This window comes from Brassica napus, chromosome C5 (genome assembly GCF_020379485.1).
Source record: "Brassica napus cultivar Da-Ae chromosome C5, Da-Ae, whole genome shotgun sequence".
Lineage (NCBI taxonomy): Eukaryota > Viridiplantae > Streptophyta > Magnoliopsida > Brassicales > Brassicaceae > Brassica > Brassica napus.
The window spans coordinates 49,570,248-49,585,426 of record NC_063448.1 but is presented as its reverse complement, the minus strand read 5'-3'; the positions used below and the strand labels follow the sequence as shown (position 1 = coordinate 49,585,426).

Here is a 15,179-nt window from a genome sequence, read left to right as displayed (position 1 = left end):
CTTTACCATACTTCAATTCCATCAAGACCTTTGTGTCATCTCCAGACACCTGAGTTCTTTGTCTGAATTGTTCTGCTAACCAGCTTGTTACGCTTAAAACTCTGAGCTGCAGTTTGAATCTGAAACTATAATTTATAAAGAGTGTATTATGATTTTCTGAAGATCAGGTCGAAAACAAAAGGTAGTCAGTAATTATGAATTATAAAGAGTATAAATCTGTGTTTGGCCAAAAAAGAAAGAGTATAAATATGTGTGTTTAAAAGGTGCCCGCCATAAATCTACACTCAGGTGAAGATTTATCATTGAAAGATCACTGTAAATAGTTTTAGGATAACATATATAACCTACAGTTAAGCGGGATCAAAAACGATAAACTGAGAAGTAAAAAACATAGAAATTAAAGAGACTAAGATGTCAGTTATGCACCACACCTCTTCAAAGCTTTATTTAAACTGGCCAGTACATTGTCGGCATGGTAAGATCTTCAACATTATCTAATGGAAGAACCCTGTAACCAAACAAAAGAGATGTCCACAAAAATGAAATCAGTATTGTTGTTTGAATGATATTGGATGAAGACATAATGCTTACGATGATTAATTTCCAGTTCACACCCTTTTGCATCAATGTGTATTCTTGCTCAATCCCATACCTATTGAATCACAAACAAAGAGTATATGTATAAATGATTAATCTGAAGAGAGATTAATATACAGCTGAAGAAGAAGATAGTACCAAGGCTCCTCAGAGGCAACTTTGGAGCTGCTGAAGATCTTAGCAGCGTTGTGCCTCTTGTTGGTCGGAATTGGATTCCCAGCCGGCATGTAAGCATCACACATCACCTTCATATATCAACCAATCATTTTTCAAAATCTGATTTTGTTACAAACCAAATATTGTTACACTAATTATATAAAAACAACCCACCAGAATGTTGTTGCCAAAGTTCATAATATGACTTCTCATGGTTTGTGTTTTGATATGCTTTCTTGTATAACAGGGAGGGAAAGACAAAGCAGAAGAGAAATCTGAAGATAACATACATTTTGCCTAAAATCAGAACATATTCCATGATGACGTTAACTGTAAAAACATGTAACATAAATCGATGAATTTCAAGATCATGTCTGAAATCTTATAAACTAATAAGATGAATAGAGAAGAAAGACTCAGACACACACCTGGGTATACGTAATAGAAGAAAGCAGTGGGAGCGATGCGAATGGGCCGGAGTCTTCAAACGAAAAGATCATTGACGATGAACTAAACGGCAGAGAAAGATATTACTGGCAATATATGAGATTGTACATATTTAAAGAGGGTTTTGAGTAACGGTGATTCTCAGAAGAGTTGAAACGATGACGAAGAGATATGGGCTTGATATGAGTCATAGTGAATTTTTTTAAGAACACACAGATGGCCCATGACCAAACTTAGTCGACTGAATCTTACCTGACATGGGGAAACAAAGCCTTCTGATAGGCTGATTTTTTTAACTGGCGTGGATACTCTCACCATTCACCTTATTCTCCTTTTAGTATTGTGATATGTAGATTGAATATCACGACATTTATCATTTATGTGTGACATGCACAAATGTATATCATGTAAGTAATACTACTCTGCTTCCTAAGAACAGAGACGTGTGGAAAGGAAGATGATAAAGTGTCATGGGTCAAAACGAAGGATAGTTGTGGACCTCAGAGATATAACGCAAAGCCCAATTCAACAGACGGCAAATGATGGAACGTTTGTGTTTCATTCAAAACTGTACAGAGTTGTATTGTCTAAAGGGTGGTGAAGCTAGCTGGAGAAGTAGTAATGCACCACAAAATTCAAGCCATTGTCGATCTGTATGTAGTGGTCTAGAATGAGACACTTATCCAACGATTATGGTTTTGATTTCTAAGGCTTAAGAGATCCAAGTTCTGTATAAATAGTTGTAAGCAAGTTTTCAGAAAGTAAAAGTTCAGTCTCCTCTTTATTATTTTTTTTTGGTACATGTGTGTAAAAATCATACTATTTTTCATGCATAAGTACAAAATAAAATAAAATAAAACCGTTGACATTGAAAAAACCTAGAGTCCAAATAATGTTTTGAGATTGTAAGGTGCCGTAACATCAGATGATCCGCTCCAAATCAGCTCAGCGATCTGTCCATGAGCTTTCTCCGTCAAATGACCAGGATCAAAAAAGATGTAATCATCAGCGTTTTCGCATAGCTGGTAAGTTTGCGACGGTCCATTTCGGAATCCACACGTATTGACTCCCCTTAACGGTCCGCTTCCGCAACATGCCATCTTCCCTTGCTTGAAACCGTATTGTGATGGATTGTTGATTCTTTGGAGCAGAGAAGTGTGAAAGTCGTGAAGAGAGTATTTGAATCCTGATAGTTGACGCTCTAGACGCCTCAAAACTTTAGGGAACTCTTGGTTATGGAGGTTGATCAGCTCCGAGACCGGCTCAAAACATGATCCTATCTTTGTCGGGTCAGTTATCGACATGCTTGGTGTACAACCGTATGGACCTAAGCTCAAGAACCCGAACTTCCTTGCTCCCATTTTATACAATTCCTAAAGAAATAATCACAATTATTCAGAATAAAATTTTCTAATTAATATTTATCTCTGCTTAAAGTTATTAAATATGTTATTTACCTCGATGACGTTGGTTGTGTTACCAATAACGAAGTCAACGAATCTCTCTTTGGTAGTGGTAGTAATAGTTGTGGTATTTGCGAAGAAAGGGTATTGGTAGTCATTTGCTCCGATGTGAAAGAGATAAACAGCTTTCGAGATGACTCTTCTAGCCTCTGCATCTCCTAGTTTCGATCTCAACACTTGCGTTGCGTTCTTGAAGCTGCTTAGCTGCGTTCCTAAGTCTTTTGACTTCACAAAAAAAAAAAGTCAAAGTCAATGATTTTAGTCAAACATATGAATATTTATTTTGATGTTTTTGTTTCTTTTGAAGAGATTAATTACCACTCCGGGAAAAGTTGCGGCAAATACTCCGGCGGCTGTGGTGGCAAAATTAAGACCATAGGTTAGTTGACTGCTGCTGTAACCAGGTTGTAGGTTTGGTGGGAGCAATGGTAACCAAGCATCTTCAGCTGTAACGTCCAAAATCAGCAACATAAATCAGTTAGGTTATAACTTTTTTGTCTAAACAAAAACAATTTAAACGTAAGATGTTGTAGAACTGATGATTTACCGATAAAGTCTATCATTATCCGTCCATCGGAAACCCGTCCCGTCGGAAACTGAAACGTTGTTTTACCATACGGCCAGTAATTTGACCGGAAACCAGGGAGAGAATCGAAGTAGTTGTTGTTTCCAGCTTCGAACAGGGAATCTCCGAACACGAACAAAGCGGCTTGGTTAGTAACGAAATCGTTTTTGCAAGAAATCGAGCCGAACGATAAGCTTAACGTGCAGATGAATAAGATGGTGATCATCGAGCTAAATTTAGAACTTGCCATGTTTGAGTTGTAGCCTCTTTTTCTTCCTATACAGAACTATTAGCTGATCCGTTTTATATATATACACAAGATTGTTGAATATTTCAGTACGTTTTAATAATGTAACATGGTCAAGTTGCTTGTCTTTGTAATCATTTATTTCAGTTGTACGACTTTGAATATAATTTTTCATCAAAGACTCGATTAATTTTGAATAAGGCTGCGGAGTTTTGACGAAGACAGACTCAAATAATAATTTGTATTTTTGTAAAAATAAATTATATTTTTGTATACGGCTGCGGCTCTTTAACAAAAAAAATACGACTGCGGCATTCACTAATGCAGCCTCAAATAATTGATAATGTTGGAGAGGAATTTAACATTCCCTGCAAGGCCCATCAAACAATGGTATTTGGCCTGTTTACATCGACAATCCGGTCAAGACCGGTTTAGCTGACGGATCGATCGGACAGAACATTTGATCGATCGGTTCGATCGACGTCAACCTGACGAAACTTCATTTTACTCGAAAGCCCATTTCACTTAGACTTGGGCCAGGCTTCTAGGGCGAACTAACTTTAGGGCGAATGAAGGAAAGACCAACCGAGTCTATAAAAGGACAACATAAAGAATAGAGAAGGGGATCCGCAAACAGACACTAAGACACTGACGGCAAGATCTATGGTTTACGACCAATCGCTCTGCTTAGTGTTTCCGTCGGAGTCTTTCAACAAAGCTCCGACATTTTCCTTCTTTCCTTAATCTCTTTGTAATCCCGTTCGTTTATCTCATATTGTGAATAAAACGTCTTTGTAAGACCCACAAAACCGAGTTCATTTCATTATCATTCGATCTACCAAACTCATATTCAACATTTGGCGCCCACCGTGGGGCCTTACAGAGTAACGTTCACGAATTCAGTATGGGTCCCGACGAAACACCCGCTGACGGTAACAGACCGTCGGCCTCTGTTACGCCGATTCTCGATGCTCTGATCGCTCCGAACCCATCCGTTCCCGAGATGCTGCAGGCCATCATGGCACATTTCATTCAACAAGAAGAAACCAACAAATCTACGAGCGACCGTCTGGCCGCACTCGCCGCCGCTCTCGGAACCCTAGCTGGCGAAAACGACAGAGCGGAAACGGCAAGAAGAAAGTTGTTCGCAACCACAAACCCTAACCATGGAGTCGAACAACCAACAGACGAAGCAAACCCTACGAACGGCGAGACTGCACAAACGACTGACGGCTCAGACTCTCTGACTAGTCGCCAGATCGCCGATATGCAACTCTCACTGCGGGACATCCACTCTAAGATACATCATGTCAAGGCATCCACACCAGAGATCGAACGCGTTCTCGCCACCACCCGGCGAAACCCTTTCACCCAGCGGTTAATGAAAGTCAAGATCAAAAAGACGGAGAAACTCTGTATCCCTCCATACAAGGGGGATTCGGATCCGACCGATCACATGACCGCTTTCAACATAGCTATGGGTCGAAATCACTTCTCTGACGAAGAAAGAGACGCATGCCTCTGCCAACTCTTCGTCGAGAGCCTCTCCGGACCGGCCCTAAGTTGGTTTTCACATTTAAAAGAGGGTTCGATTGATAGCTTCGATGACCTGTCCGCCTCTTTCCTCAAAAACTACATCATGTGGTCCCGTCAAGGAACATCCATGGCCGACCTATGGAAACTATCCCAGTCGCAAAACAAAAGTCTCAAGAACTTTATGGAAAAATTAAAGCTAGTACTATCAAAGGTACATACCCCGGATCACACCACCGTCGAAGCCTTGACCAACGCGCTTTGGATTAACTCCAAGTTTCGAGACTACCTCGGGATTAACCCAACTATAACCATCGAAGACGCTCTGCACGATTCAAAGAACTTTATCAAGATGGACGAAGACAAGCGAGCTCACAACGCCAAGCAGCAGGCTCTAAAGCCGACAACATCAAAGACATCAGACGCCCAAGAGCCACGACAGCACGCCCCTTACAAAAAGAAAGGACCCGCCTATGCCATCTCCGAGGACGATCAATCTGGTGCAGTCGCTGCGGTACGTGAACCGGGTGGAACGTATGGGAACGCGATACTGAAGAAAAAATGCAGCAGTCCCGCAAGCTCGCGTCCGCCAACTCTAAGAGTTCATACGACCAGAACAAGTTCTGCAAGTACCATGATATGAGAGGTCATGACACCAATGAATGTAGACACCTCTACGAGGCATGGCTCGCCTCCACCAGCGACGGTCGCACCGAGGTCGAACCACCGCAACCAAAAAAGAACAAAAACATTAAAAGTTGGAGCAAGAGCAAGGACAAGAAGAAAAATACCAACGAAAAAAGAAGCAGACTCCCCTCCGGCAGATGATGGCGACCAATCGCATCATGATGAGGAGTCAACCTCCAACGAAGAAAAACCGAAAGCTCGGCGAAAGATTTTCACAATCCGAACCACGCCATCCACAACGGCAAAGCCGGAGGACGATCTACGCCAATTACTCAACCAAAAATCAGGGAAGACGATCGAGAGCCTCACTACCACCGACAACCCGCTTATGGAAATCGATGGCGCACCGCTTATGATCAGTCGGTCCATAAGGAAGCTCAATGTTTCAGACGCTTGACACGTCCTTGACGCCAAGAGAAAGGACCCACTCCATCAGCAAGACGAACTTAAACGGGAGCTGTGGTCAAACAATCAATCTGATGGTATCGAGACGACGGATCTCCGAATTAAGCTCAACTCGAAGATCTCGGATCTCCACGAAAAACTCAAATGATGCAAGACCGACCGTTCCAACGCAGAGCCAGAGCCGTTCGCCCTGTATCAACGCAAGACTCAAGATCTGCGTACGCGTCTCAATTCACTTAGGGCCGAACGAACGGCACGGCCCGAGGAAGAGCATCAAGAGCAATTTCAGCGCTTGAACGTGATCATGGGAGGATCCCCCCCTGGCAACGATTCTGTCAGATCTGTGAAAGCTTTCCGACGGAAGGCAATCACAACTAAGCGCTGGCCCACCACCCTAGAGGCTAGCCCTCCAATCACCTTTTCTGCCAAAGACGCGGCAGGCGTCCACATGCCGCACAACGATTCGCTCCTCGTTGACGTCGAAATTAGTGACTGCACAGTCACCAAAGTCCTCATGGACACTGGCAGTTCGGTCGATCTCATCTTTAAAAGAACACTCGTCAAGATGGGGATTAGCCTTGACGATATGAAACCATCCAGGCGATCGCTAACAGGTTTTAACGGATCAACTGAAACCATGCTCGGAACGATACGCTTGCGAGTATACGCCGAAGGCATTGCCAAGAACGTCAAGTTCTCCGTCATCGACGTTCGACCTCCATATAACGCAATCCTAGGTACGCCATGGATCCATGCGATGAGGCTATCCCTTCGACCTATCACCATTGTATCAAATTTCCTGGAAACGAAGGACGAATCATCACCCTTCGGGGCGACCAAGCAGCTGCTCGAGATCTCCTCGTCGCCGAGGTAAAAAACCGGAAGGCGACTTCCCACGTTAACTCAGTCGCCAAACCAATCCAGAAGGTCTATCATATCAAGGAAGAGATTCTCGAGTTAGCCATCGTCGACAGCGACCAAGCCAAGACCATCCGAGTCTGCACCCACCTTCCCGATGACACGAAAGACAAGATCACTTTATTTCTCAGGGATACCGTCTCTACGTTCGCTTGGTCTACCTCTGACATGAAAGGGATCGACGCAGGCGTCACTACACACAAGCTCAATGTCGACCCAACGTTCAAACCAATTCGTCAAAAAAGGCGCAAGCTCGGCCCTGAACGATCGAAGGCCGTCAATGAAGAGGTCGACCGAGTGCTAAACGCAGGCTCCATCACGGAAGTGAAATATCCCGAATGGCTGGCAAACCCAGTCGTCGTAAAGACGAAGAATGGCAAATGGAGGGTCTGCGTCGACTTCACAGACCTCAACAAAGCATGTCCTAAAGACAGCTTCCCCCTCCCTCACATCAATCGACTTGTCGAATCAACAGCAGGCAACGAGCTGCTGAAATTTATGGATGCCTTCTCTGGTTACAACCAAATAATGATGCATCCAAACGATCGAGAGAAAACAGCTTTCATCACCGACCGCGGGATATACTGCTACAAAGTAATGCCCTTCGGTCTCAAGAACGCCGGCGCGACATACCAACGACTCGTCAACAAAATGTTCGCCGAGCGATTGGGAGCCACAATGGAAGTATACACTGACGACATGTTGGTGAAATCCCAAAAGGTCGCCGATCATATCGACCACCTCAAGGACTGTTTCTTCATCTTGAACAAGTACGACATGAAGCTCAATCCAACGAAATGCACTTTCGGCGTAACGTCCGGCGAATTCCTAGGATACATTGCCACTCAAAGGGGGATCAAGGCGAACCCAAAGAAAATAACTGCCATCCTCGACCTTCCTAGTCCCAAAAACAGTCGCGAGGTGCAACGGTTGACCGGTAGAATCGCCGCCCTCAATCGATTTATATCACGATCGACCGATAAGTGCCTCCCCTTTTATGATCTGCTGCGCGGCAACAAGAAATTCATTTGGAACGAACGATGCGAGGAAACATTCGAACAACTCAAACGCTATCTTACAACGCCACCAGTGTTGGCTAAGCCAGACAAAGGCGATACGTTATACCTTTACGTTGCAGTCTCCGACGCAGCTGTGATTAGCGTGCTCGTCAAAGATGAACGAGGCGAGCAGCGTCCGATATTCTATACCAGCCAACGCATGACTGACGCAGAAACACAGTATTCGACCCTCGAAAAGATGGCATTGGAAGTTATGACTTCGGCAAGGAAGCTTCGGCCTTATTTCCAATCTCATTCGATCGTTATCCTGACAAACTTACCACTGCGAACCATCATGCAAAACTCCAATCACTCGGTAGACTCTCGAAGTGAGCCATCGAACTCAGCGAGTACGACGTCATGTTTCAGAGTAAACCAGCTGCAAAATCCCAAGTGCTGGCCGATTTTCTCATTGAGCTAACTCCAGAACTCGAGCAAGATTTACAACTGCTCAACGCTACCTGGATTCTGCACGTCAATGGATCATCTTCCAACAAAGGTTTCGAGATTGGCATCCACCTCCAATCCCCCACCGGCGAATTGCTCCAGCCATCCTTCCGGCTAGGTTTCAAAGCGTCCAACAATGAGGCGGAGTACGAGTCCCTCATTGCTGGACTACGCCTTGTGCAAGCAGTCCAAGCAAAGCATATCCACGCCTACTACGACTCTCAATTGGTCGCTAACCAGTTTAGCGGGGACTATGACACTAAGAACGAGCGAATGGATGCCTACCATAAAGTCGTGCAAGACATCGCCAAAAAATTTGAGTCCTTCCAGCTTACAAAGATTCCCCGCAGCGAAAACGTCTACGCGGACGCTCTAGCGGCGCTCAGGAGCAGTCCGAAAGATCAAGTAAAGCGGACCATTCCGATCCAGCAGATTGACAAACCAAGCATCACTCTTTCACACGATGAGATCAACCAAGTAGTAGCGATCGACGCAACAAACGCAATGGATACAAGTGAAATGAACGATAGATCCGGCGATACACCGCCCGACTGGCGAACCCCTTTTATCCTATTTCTCTCAAACGGATCACTCCCGCAAAACAAATGGCAAGATCGTCGATCGAAAACCAAAAGTGAAAACTACGTTCTCATCGATGGCAGACTACATCGTTGGACCACTGCAAAGGTTCTGTTGAAATGCCTTGGAATAGAAGAAGCATCGCTCGCCATGGCAGAAACTCATGAAGGAGCAGCAGGGAACCATTCAGGCGGTCGGTCGCTAGCTCTCAAAGTGAACAGCCTCGGTTTCTACTGGCCGACCATGATCGCTGATTGCGAGGCGTACGCACGCAAATGCGACAAGTGCCAGCGGCACGCTTCAAACATACACAGCCCGACCGAAATTCTAAGAACTATGACGGCTCAATACCCATTCATGCGCTGGGCGATGGATATCATTGGACCAATGCCAAGTTCCAGACAATGCTAATACGCTCTGATCATGACGGACTACTTCACCAAGTGGGTCGAAGCGAAAGCACTCGTCCACATCACCGACAAAGAAGTCCAAAACTTTGTCTGGAAGAACATCATCTGCAGGCACGGCCTTCCCTACGAGATCGTCACTAGCAATGGCTCTCAGTTTATTTCCAGAAACTTCTGCGGTTTCCTAGAACGATGGGGGATTCGCTTGAACACGGCGACGCCTCGCTATCCGCAGTGCAACGGACAAGCCGAAGCCACTAACAAGACGATCCTCGATGACATCAAGAAGCGCTTGGACCTCAAGAAGAGTCATTGGGCCGATGAGTTGGACGGGGTACTTTGGTCACACCGAACAACTCTGCGAAGCACAACCGGTCAGACGCCATTCTCTCTGGCGTACGGGGTCGAAGCTATGGCTCCGGCAGAAGTTAACGTCACAAGCCTTCGCCGAGCAAAAATGCCACGGAATGAGGAACTAAACAGAGGGATGCTATTTGATGCCTTGGATGCGATCAAAGAGCGAAGAGACCAAGCATTGCTCCGAATCCAGAACTACCAACACCTTCATGAATCCTATTACAACAAAAAGGTTCACTCCCGACCGTTGGAACTCAACGATCAGGTCCATCGCAAAGTGTTCGAAAACACAAAGGAATGGAAGGCCGGCAAGTTGGGAACGAATTGGGAAGGGCCATAAAAGATAGTCGAGGTCGTTAAGCCTGGTGTTTACCGATTAGAAAACTCGACTGGCGAGCCACTACCCAAAGCGTGGAACGCTGCCGACCTCCGGAAATACTTTACTTAACCGTCGCCATCGAGCGACAAAAAAAAGAAAAAAAAGAAAAAAACCGAGCGAATGACCTCACCGTCACTTTCGCAAAAAGCTAAACGAATGACAACACGTCACCTTCGCCCAGCTTCAGGCGGATGACACCATGTCACTTCTGCCCAACAACCGAATGAGCATGTACCTGTCACTTTTACTTTAATAACGGCAAATGACCGAAACCGTTGTTCGGTCAAACCGAACTACGATTGGCTTGATCCCCTTAACGGGGTACGTAGGCAGCCTACCACTAGGTTCAGTCATACTCCAAATATATATATATATATATATAGATATCGACATATTTTTCGTACGAAATGAGATATCCGCAAAGGCATCACGCGAATGCACGTATGCCACTTTTGCCCAACAGAATGGCTACGCATCGCATGATCTAAGTGCGAACGAGTATTTCGTTCGTCTTCCAAGACCGATCTTCGGAACAGACGACCGATCGGCGGAGACTCGCTATCAAACGAGCAAGCATTGATCGATCGATCGACTGCGAGATCCCCGCCTTTCATTCGGTCACCAAGAGGGTTCACAGCTCAGTTGCAAGCTAGCGAAGCACGCCTCCCTTGACCCGCTTGAACTTCAACAAAAAGGCATCACGCGAACGCACGTATGCCACTTTCACCCAACAGAATGGCTACGCATTGCATGATCTAAGTGCGAACGAGTATTTCGTTCGTCTTCCAGGACCGATCTTCGGAAAAGATGACCGATCGGCGGAGACTCGATATCAAACAAGCAAGCATTGAACGATTGATTGATCGACTGCGAGATCCCCGCCTTTCATTCGGTCACCGAGAGGGTTCACAGCTCAATCGTAAACTAGCGAAGCACGCCTCACTTGCTCCGTTTGAACTTTAACAAAAACATGTGACACCCTGCTAAGGAAACATAATATCGACCAATCGAGCGATAGGATTACTTGCGCGCATTTCAGTCGATCACCCGGTCACCCGACGAAAGTGAGAAAGGGACTGGGAACACACAATTCATGTATGTCGACCAAGCAACCACAAATGCTTTGAGACAATGACGAAGCCTATCTCAAGTTTGCAAGTTCAAAACAAAAATAAAAACATCCAAAAAGCAAAGAGCTAAGAGTACAACAACAGTTCGAAAGAAGAGTATCAAGGCAATCGAAAGACACAGCTTGGAAGCTGCGACAAAAGGATAAAAGATAGATAATGAAACAACAACAAACGGCTCAGTCGGCTCAGGAGATCAATCTTCGGCGATTGAACCTGGAACGGCAGCACCGATCGTCCCCGCGGTCTGAATCTCCTGAATCGAAGCTTCGCAAGCAGCAGCCGGATCAACAACCTCTACGTTTGAGCCGACGTTCGAGCCGAACTGGTTCAAACCCTGAAGTCGCTTGAGACGAGGAAGAGAGGAGACAGTGAGATCGTGATCCATGATATCTTCAAAGAAAACTCCCTTCAGCTCTTCCTTGAACTTTTCCTCGTTGGCAGACAAGATATCCTTCAACTTCTTCGGAACGGGCATCCCCCACTCTTCCGGCATGTCCAGCCCATCCAAAGTTCCGAAAGCCTGACTGTGGAGAACGAGCTTCTCCTCGTGCTTATCTCGATCGACCATGTATCTCCTAAACTTGTCGAAACGATCCGCCGCCGCCGCTCCGATACAACTCATCTCGGACGTAAGCTCGCGGCGGTGCACCTGTCTCTCATGATCCATCGTCCTCTTCGTCTTCTCAGCCTCCTTGGTCTTCTCTGCCTCCAATCGATCGATCTTACTTCGAGCAGCCTCTAATTCGCCTTCAAGATCTTTAATTATCTCAGCATCCTGCTTGTGCTCACGATGATAACGGCTTCGCTCGGCGATCATCTCTTTGGCTTTGTCCAGAGCAACCCTTTTAGACTTCTCGATTTCCGCATCCTTGCTCTCGATTGCCGCTTCGGCCTTAGCAAAATCTGAAGCCATCCTACGCAGTGACAGCTCGTAATCCAAAATGAGTTGGTTTTTACGGACAGCAGCCTATAAAAGAAAACACAAAAGGAGAAAGGAAAAGACAACGATTAGTCGAGCAAACAACAGCTAACTCACGATAAACATTGGTTAGTTTGGAACTTACTTCCACGTCAGCCTGAGCAGATGCGATAAACCCATGTGGAAACGCAAGCTCAGAAGTCTCTGGCATCAAGTGCGCGCCACCACGGATCCGACGCACCAACTCAGCACACGCATCAGGATCGCTGACGAACGGCGAGTCCTTGTCATGACAAAAGGTCCAACGCTCAGATGAGGCTAGTGAAAACCTATCGGGCGGAGGACTCAACCCTCCCCAAGGCAGCAAGCGAGAGGTCGGTAAAGCTATCTCCTTAAGAGAAAGAGGAGAAGGACCTTGCGACCTCTTCTGAATCTTTCCGCCAGGTCCGAGAAAATTCCCGTCGGTCGGCTCTTTCCTCTTCGTCCCAATCGATCCGACAAGGCCCATCTCGGTTGGATCGTTAGAGCCATCCATCTCGCTAGTCGAATGATCGCCTTCCACCTGATCTTTCTCCCCTAAGTCTTTCCCATCCCCGAAGCAGACCGCTACCTTTTTAGAAGACTTGTTTTTCTTTTTTTTTCTTCTTCTTCTTCAACAAACTAACATTGGGGGCATCGGGCGTCGAAACGTCTGTCCCTTCGACCACCGAATCCGAAGCCGCGACATCTCCCCCTCCGGTCACCGCCTCCTTGGCCGGAGATCTTTGAGGCTCGGCATCTTCGCCCTCAGACGCAGTCATGGAGCTGAAGCTCTCACCTCTTAGCTTAGTGCGTAGGAGCTCGCTGTAGCTCGGATATGCTTTCGGAATGTGCCCCATAAGTGGAAGTTTCATTCTTTTCTCGGTCGTCGTCATGCACGGAACGTCTGGTGACCAATCGACTAGAACAAAAAAAAAAGGAGAGAAACGATCAGCGTGAGGGAAGAAATGATGATTATCTAGTCAATTTAACAAAGCAACAAGAAAGAACCTTTCGCGATGCGCTTCTATTGGCAACTGATCCTCTAACGATCGAAGCTCGCCCACGTCTGCTGATTAAGCACCACCACCTTTGGAACGTCCTTCCAGAAGGTGTCCTGAGGGCCGATGGTGTTCAAATGAGCAGCTGCAAAACAAAAAGAAAAACGAAACAAGGTTAAAACTAGATTTAGTACGTCGATATCTCGGCATAAGCTAACTACCGATATCAGAACTCCATAGAACTCGGTAGCTTTTGTCTGGCGGATCTTCGAAGGCAGCATTATTAGCCTTAACAAAAAAGTATGAGCGCTGCCACAGCTTCGTCCCCGAGGGATGACCAGTCAAGATGTGAAGCCCCGAACGCATTTGCACCGCAAACAAACCATTCGGTTTTGGCTGGGTTTGTGTCAACTCCTCAAAAATCCGAACAGACATTGACACGTCAATCTCTGCTGCCATCACCATCAACGCAACAGCGATCCTCACGTCCCCGATCATCAACTGAGTCATAGCTATGTCTCGGCGCACGCAATAAGAAGTAACCAGACGAGGGATCGTGAACCACAACCTGGAATCTTTCTTAAAGAATGATTCATAGACGCACTGAAAGCCGATCGGTGGAGTCCAAGGCTGCTGATCGGGCGGCAGAATAATGAACTCGACGCCGTACGCTCCACACTCCTTCAACAGCGAAGACACACTTCTGAAAGTTGATTCAGTCGGAAGAACATCGCCCCAACTTTGTCCCAGCACTACGGACGGCCGAGCAAGCTTCGACGGGAGATCCAAGAGTTGCCCATCTGCCCCATCTTGACGGTAGCAGAAGGGAGTCAGTCGGCGAATTTTCCCCATCGGGCTGATCGAACGATCGTCGACGCCTCTGTCGGGGATCCCGTCAACCGCGGTGGCTCAATCCCGCCCAATCTCCTTCGTCGCACAATCCCCCTCGCTTCTTCTCTCTATCGTGAGATCGTCGTTTACCCTGGCCGGAACGATCTCTCATGCGCCCTCAACAACGCAATCACCATCTACATCTTCCTGAGGTAGCTCCCTAGGATCTGAATCACGCGGAAGGCCTTGGCGAGACACAGTCGCCGACGCTAGCAGTCGGGTACCGACCGATCGATCTATCGGAAGATTCGAACCGCTTACTGCTCCTTTCCCTTTCCCAAACTTCGAATCCGATCTCAGGGGCGGGGGAGCAACCCGATCAATCGATCGATCAGGCGATGGCGAATTCTCCTCTCGCGCGACCATCGGAACAGTGAAGAATCACAGCGGCAAACCGGAAAATGGAGAATTCCAGCGAGGAACAAAAGGAAAGGAAGAGAGAAAGAAAGTACCTTATAGATCTGAGAAGAAGTGAAGAAATGAATGATGAAGCACCTATTTATAGCAAAGAAAAATAATGTATTTATTGGGCCTATTAAACCTACGTCGGAGCTTCGTTCTCCGCGCCACTAGGGTCGTCACCTCCAAGTCAAATCAAACTATTCGAGCGACGAAAGCCAACATTCACGGTCTCGCGCCGAACGCCCAAACAAACGGCGACCCCGGAATCTCATAAAGTCGATCGACGAAGGGTATTTCTCAGGAAGTCAAGTACATTCGACAATCAATGTTGCTTAGGTCGGTCGGGCGACACGAAATGTACAAGGAAGAACGAGGTGATCGATCGACCAATCATCGGACAAGATCGAAAATCTTTCTGCAATGAATTTACACCAGCCCAATGATACTGCTCCAAGTTTAGTGTCGCAACGAACTAAATACCTTTTGCGTGAAGGCAAAAGTCACACAACATCATGATTGATCGATCGATTTAGTAACAAGTCGCAGACTGATCGACCGATTGATCGTGAGTGG

The 15,179-nt window shown here is 46.3% G+C and overlaps 3 protein-coding genes across 3 annotated transcripts; 1 reads left to right on the top strand and 2 right to left on the bottom strand.

The window, feature by feature from the left end:
* Window positions 1-1,951: 1,951 nt before the first annotated feature.
* LOC106439504 (GDSL esterase/lipase 4-like) lies at window positions 1,952-3,540 on the bottom strand. The gene is made up of 4 exons (XM_013880957.3): window positions 3,211-3,540; window positions 2,982-3,109; window positions 2,658-2,888; window positions 1,952-2,573 (listed from the first exon to the last, which is right to left on the bottom strand). Exons 1-4 carry the CDS (start codon window positions 3,476-3,478, stop codon window positions 2,079-2,081), a joined length of 1,122 nt encoding a protein of 373 aa, XP_013736411.1. The 5' UTR covers window positions 3,479-3,540; the 3' UTR covers window positions 1,952-2,078.
* Window positions 3,541-4,379: 839 nt separating this feature from the next.
* LOC106442263 lies at window positions 4,380-5,651 on the top strand. The gene has a single exon (XM_013883965.1). It carries the CDS (start codon window positions 4,380-4,382, stop codon window positions 5,649-5,651), a length of 1,272 nt encoding a protein of 423 aa, XP_013739419.1.
* A 5,917-nt stretch (window positions 5,652-11,568) lies between these two features.
* LOC125587333 (meiosis-specific protein ASY2-like) lies at window positions 11,569-14,165 on the bottom strand. The gene is made up of 5 exons (XM_048757589.1): window positions 13,535-14,165; window positions 13,363-13,458; window positions 12,960-13,234; window positions 12,440-12,904; window positions 11,569-12,342 (listed from the first exon to the last, which is right to left on the bottom strand). Exons 1-5 carry the CDS (start codon window positions 14,163-14,165, stop codon window positions 11,569-11,571), a joined length of 2,241 nt encoding a protein of 746 aa, XP_048613546.1.
* Window positions 14,166-15,179: the final 1,014 nt, after the last annotated feature.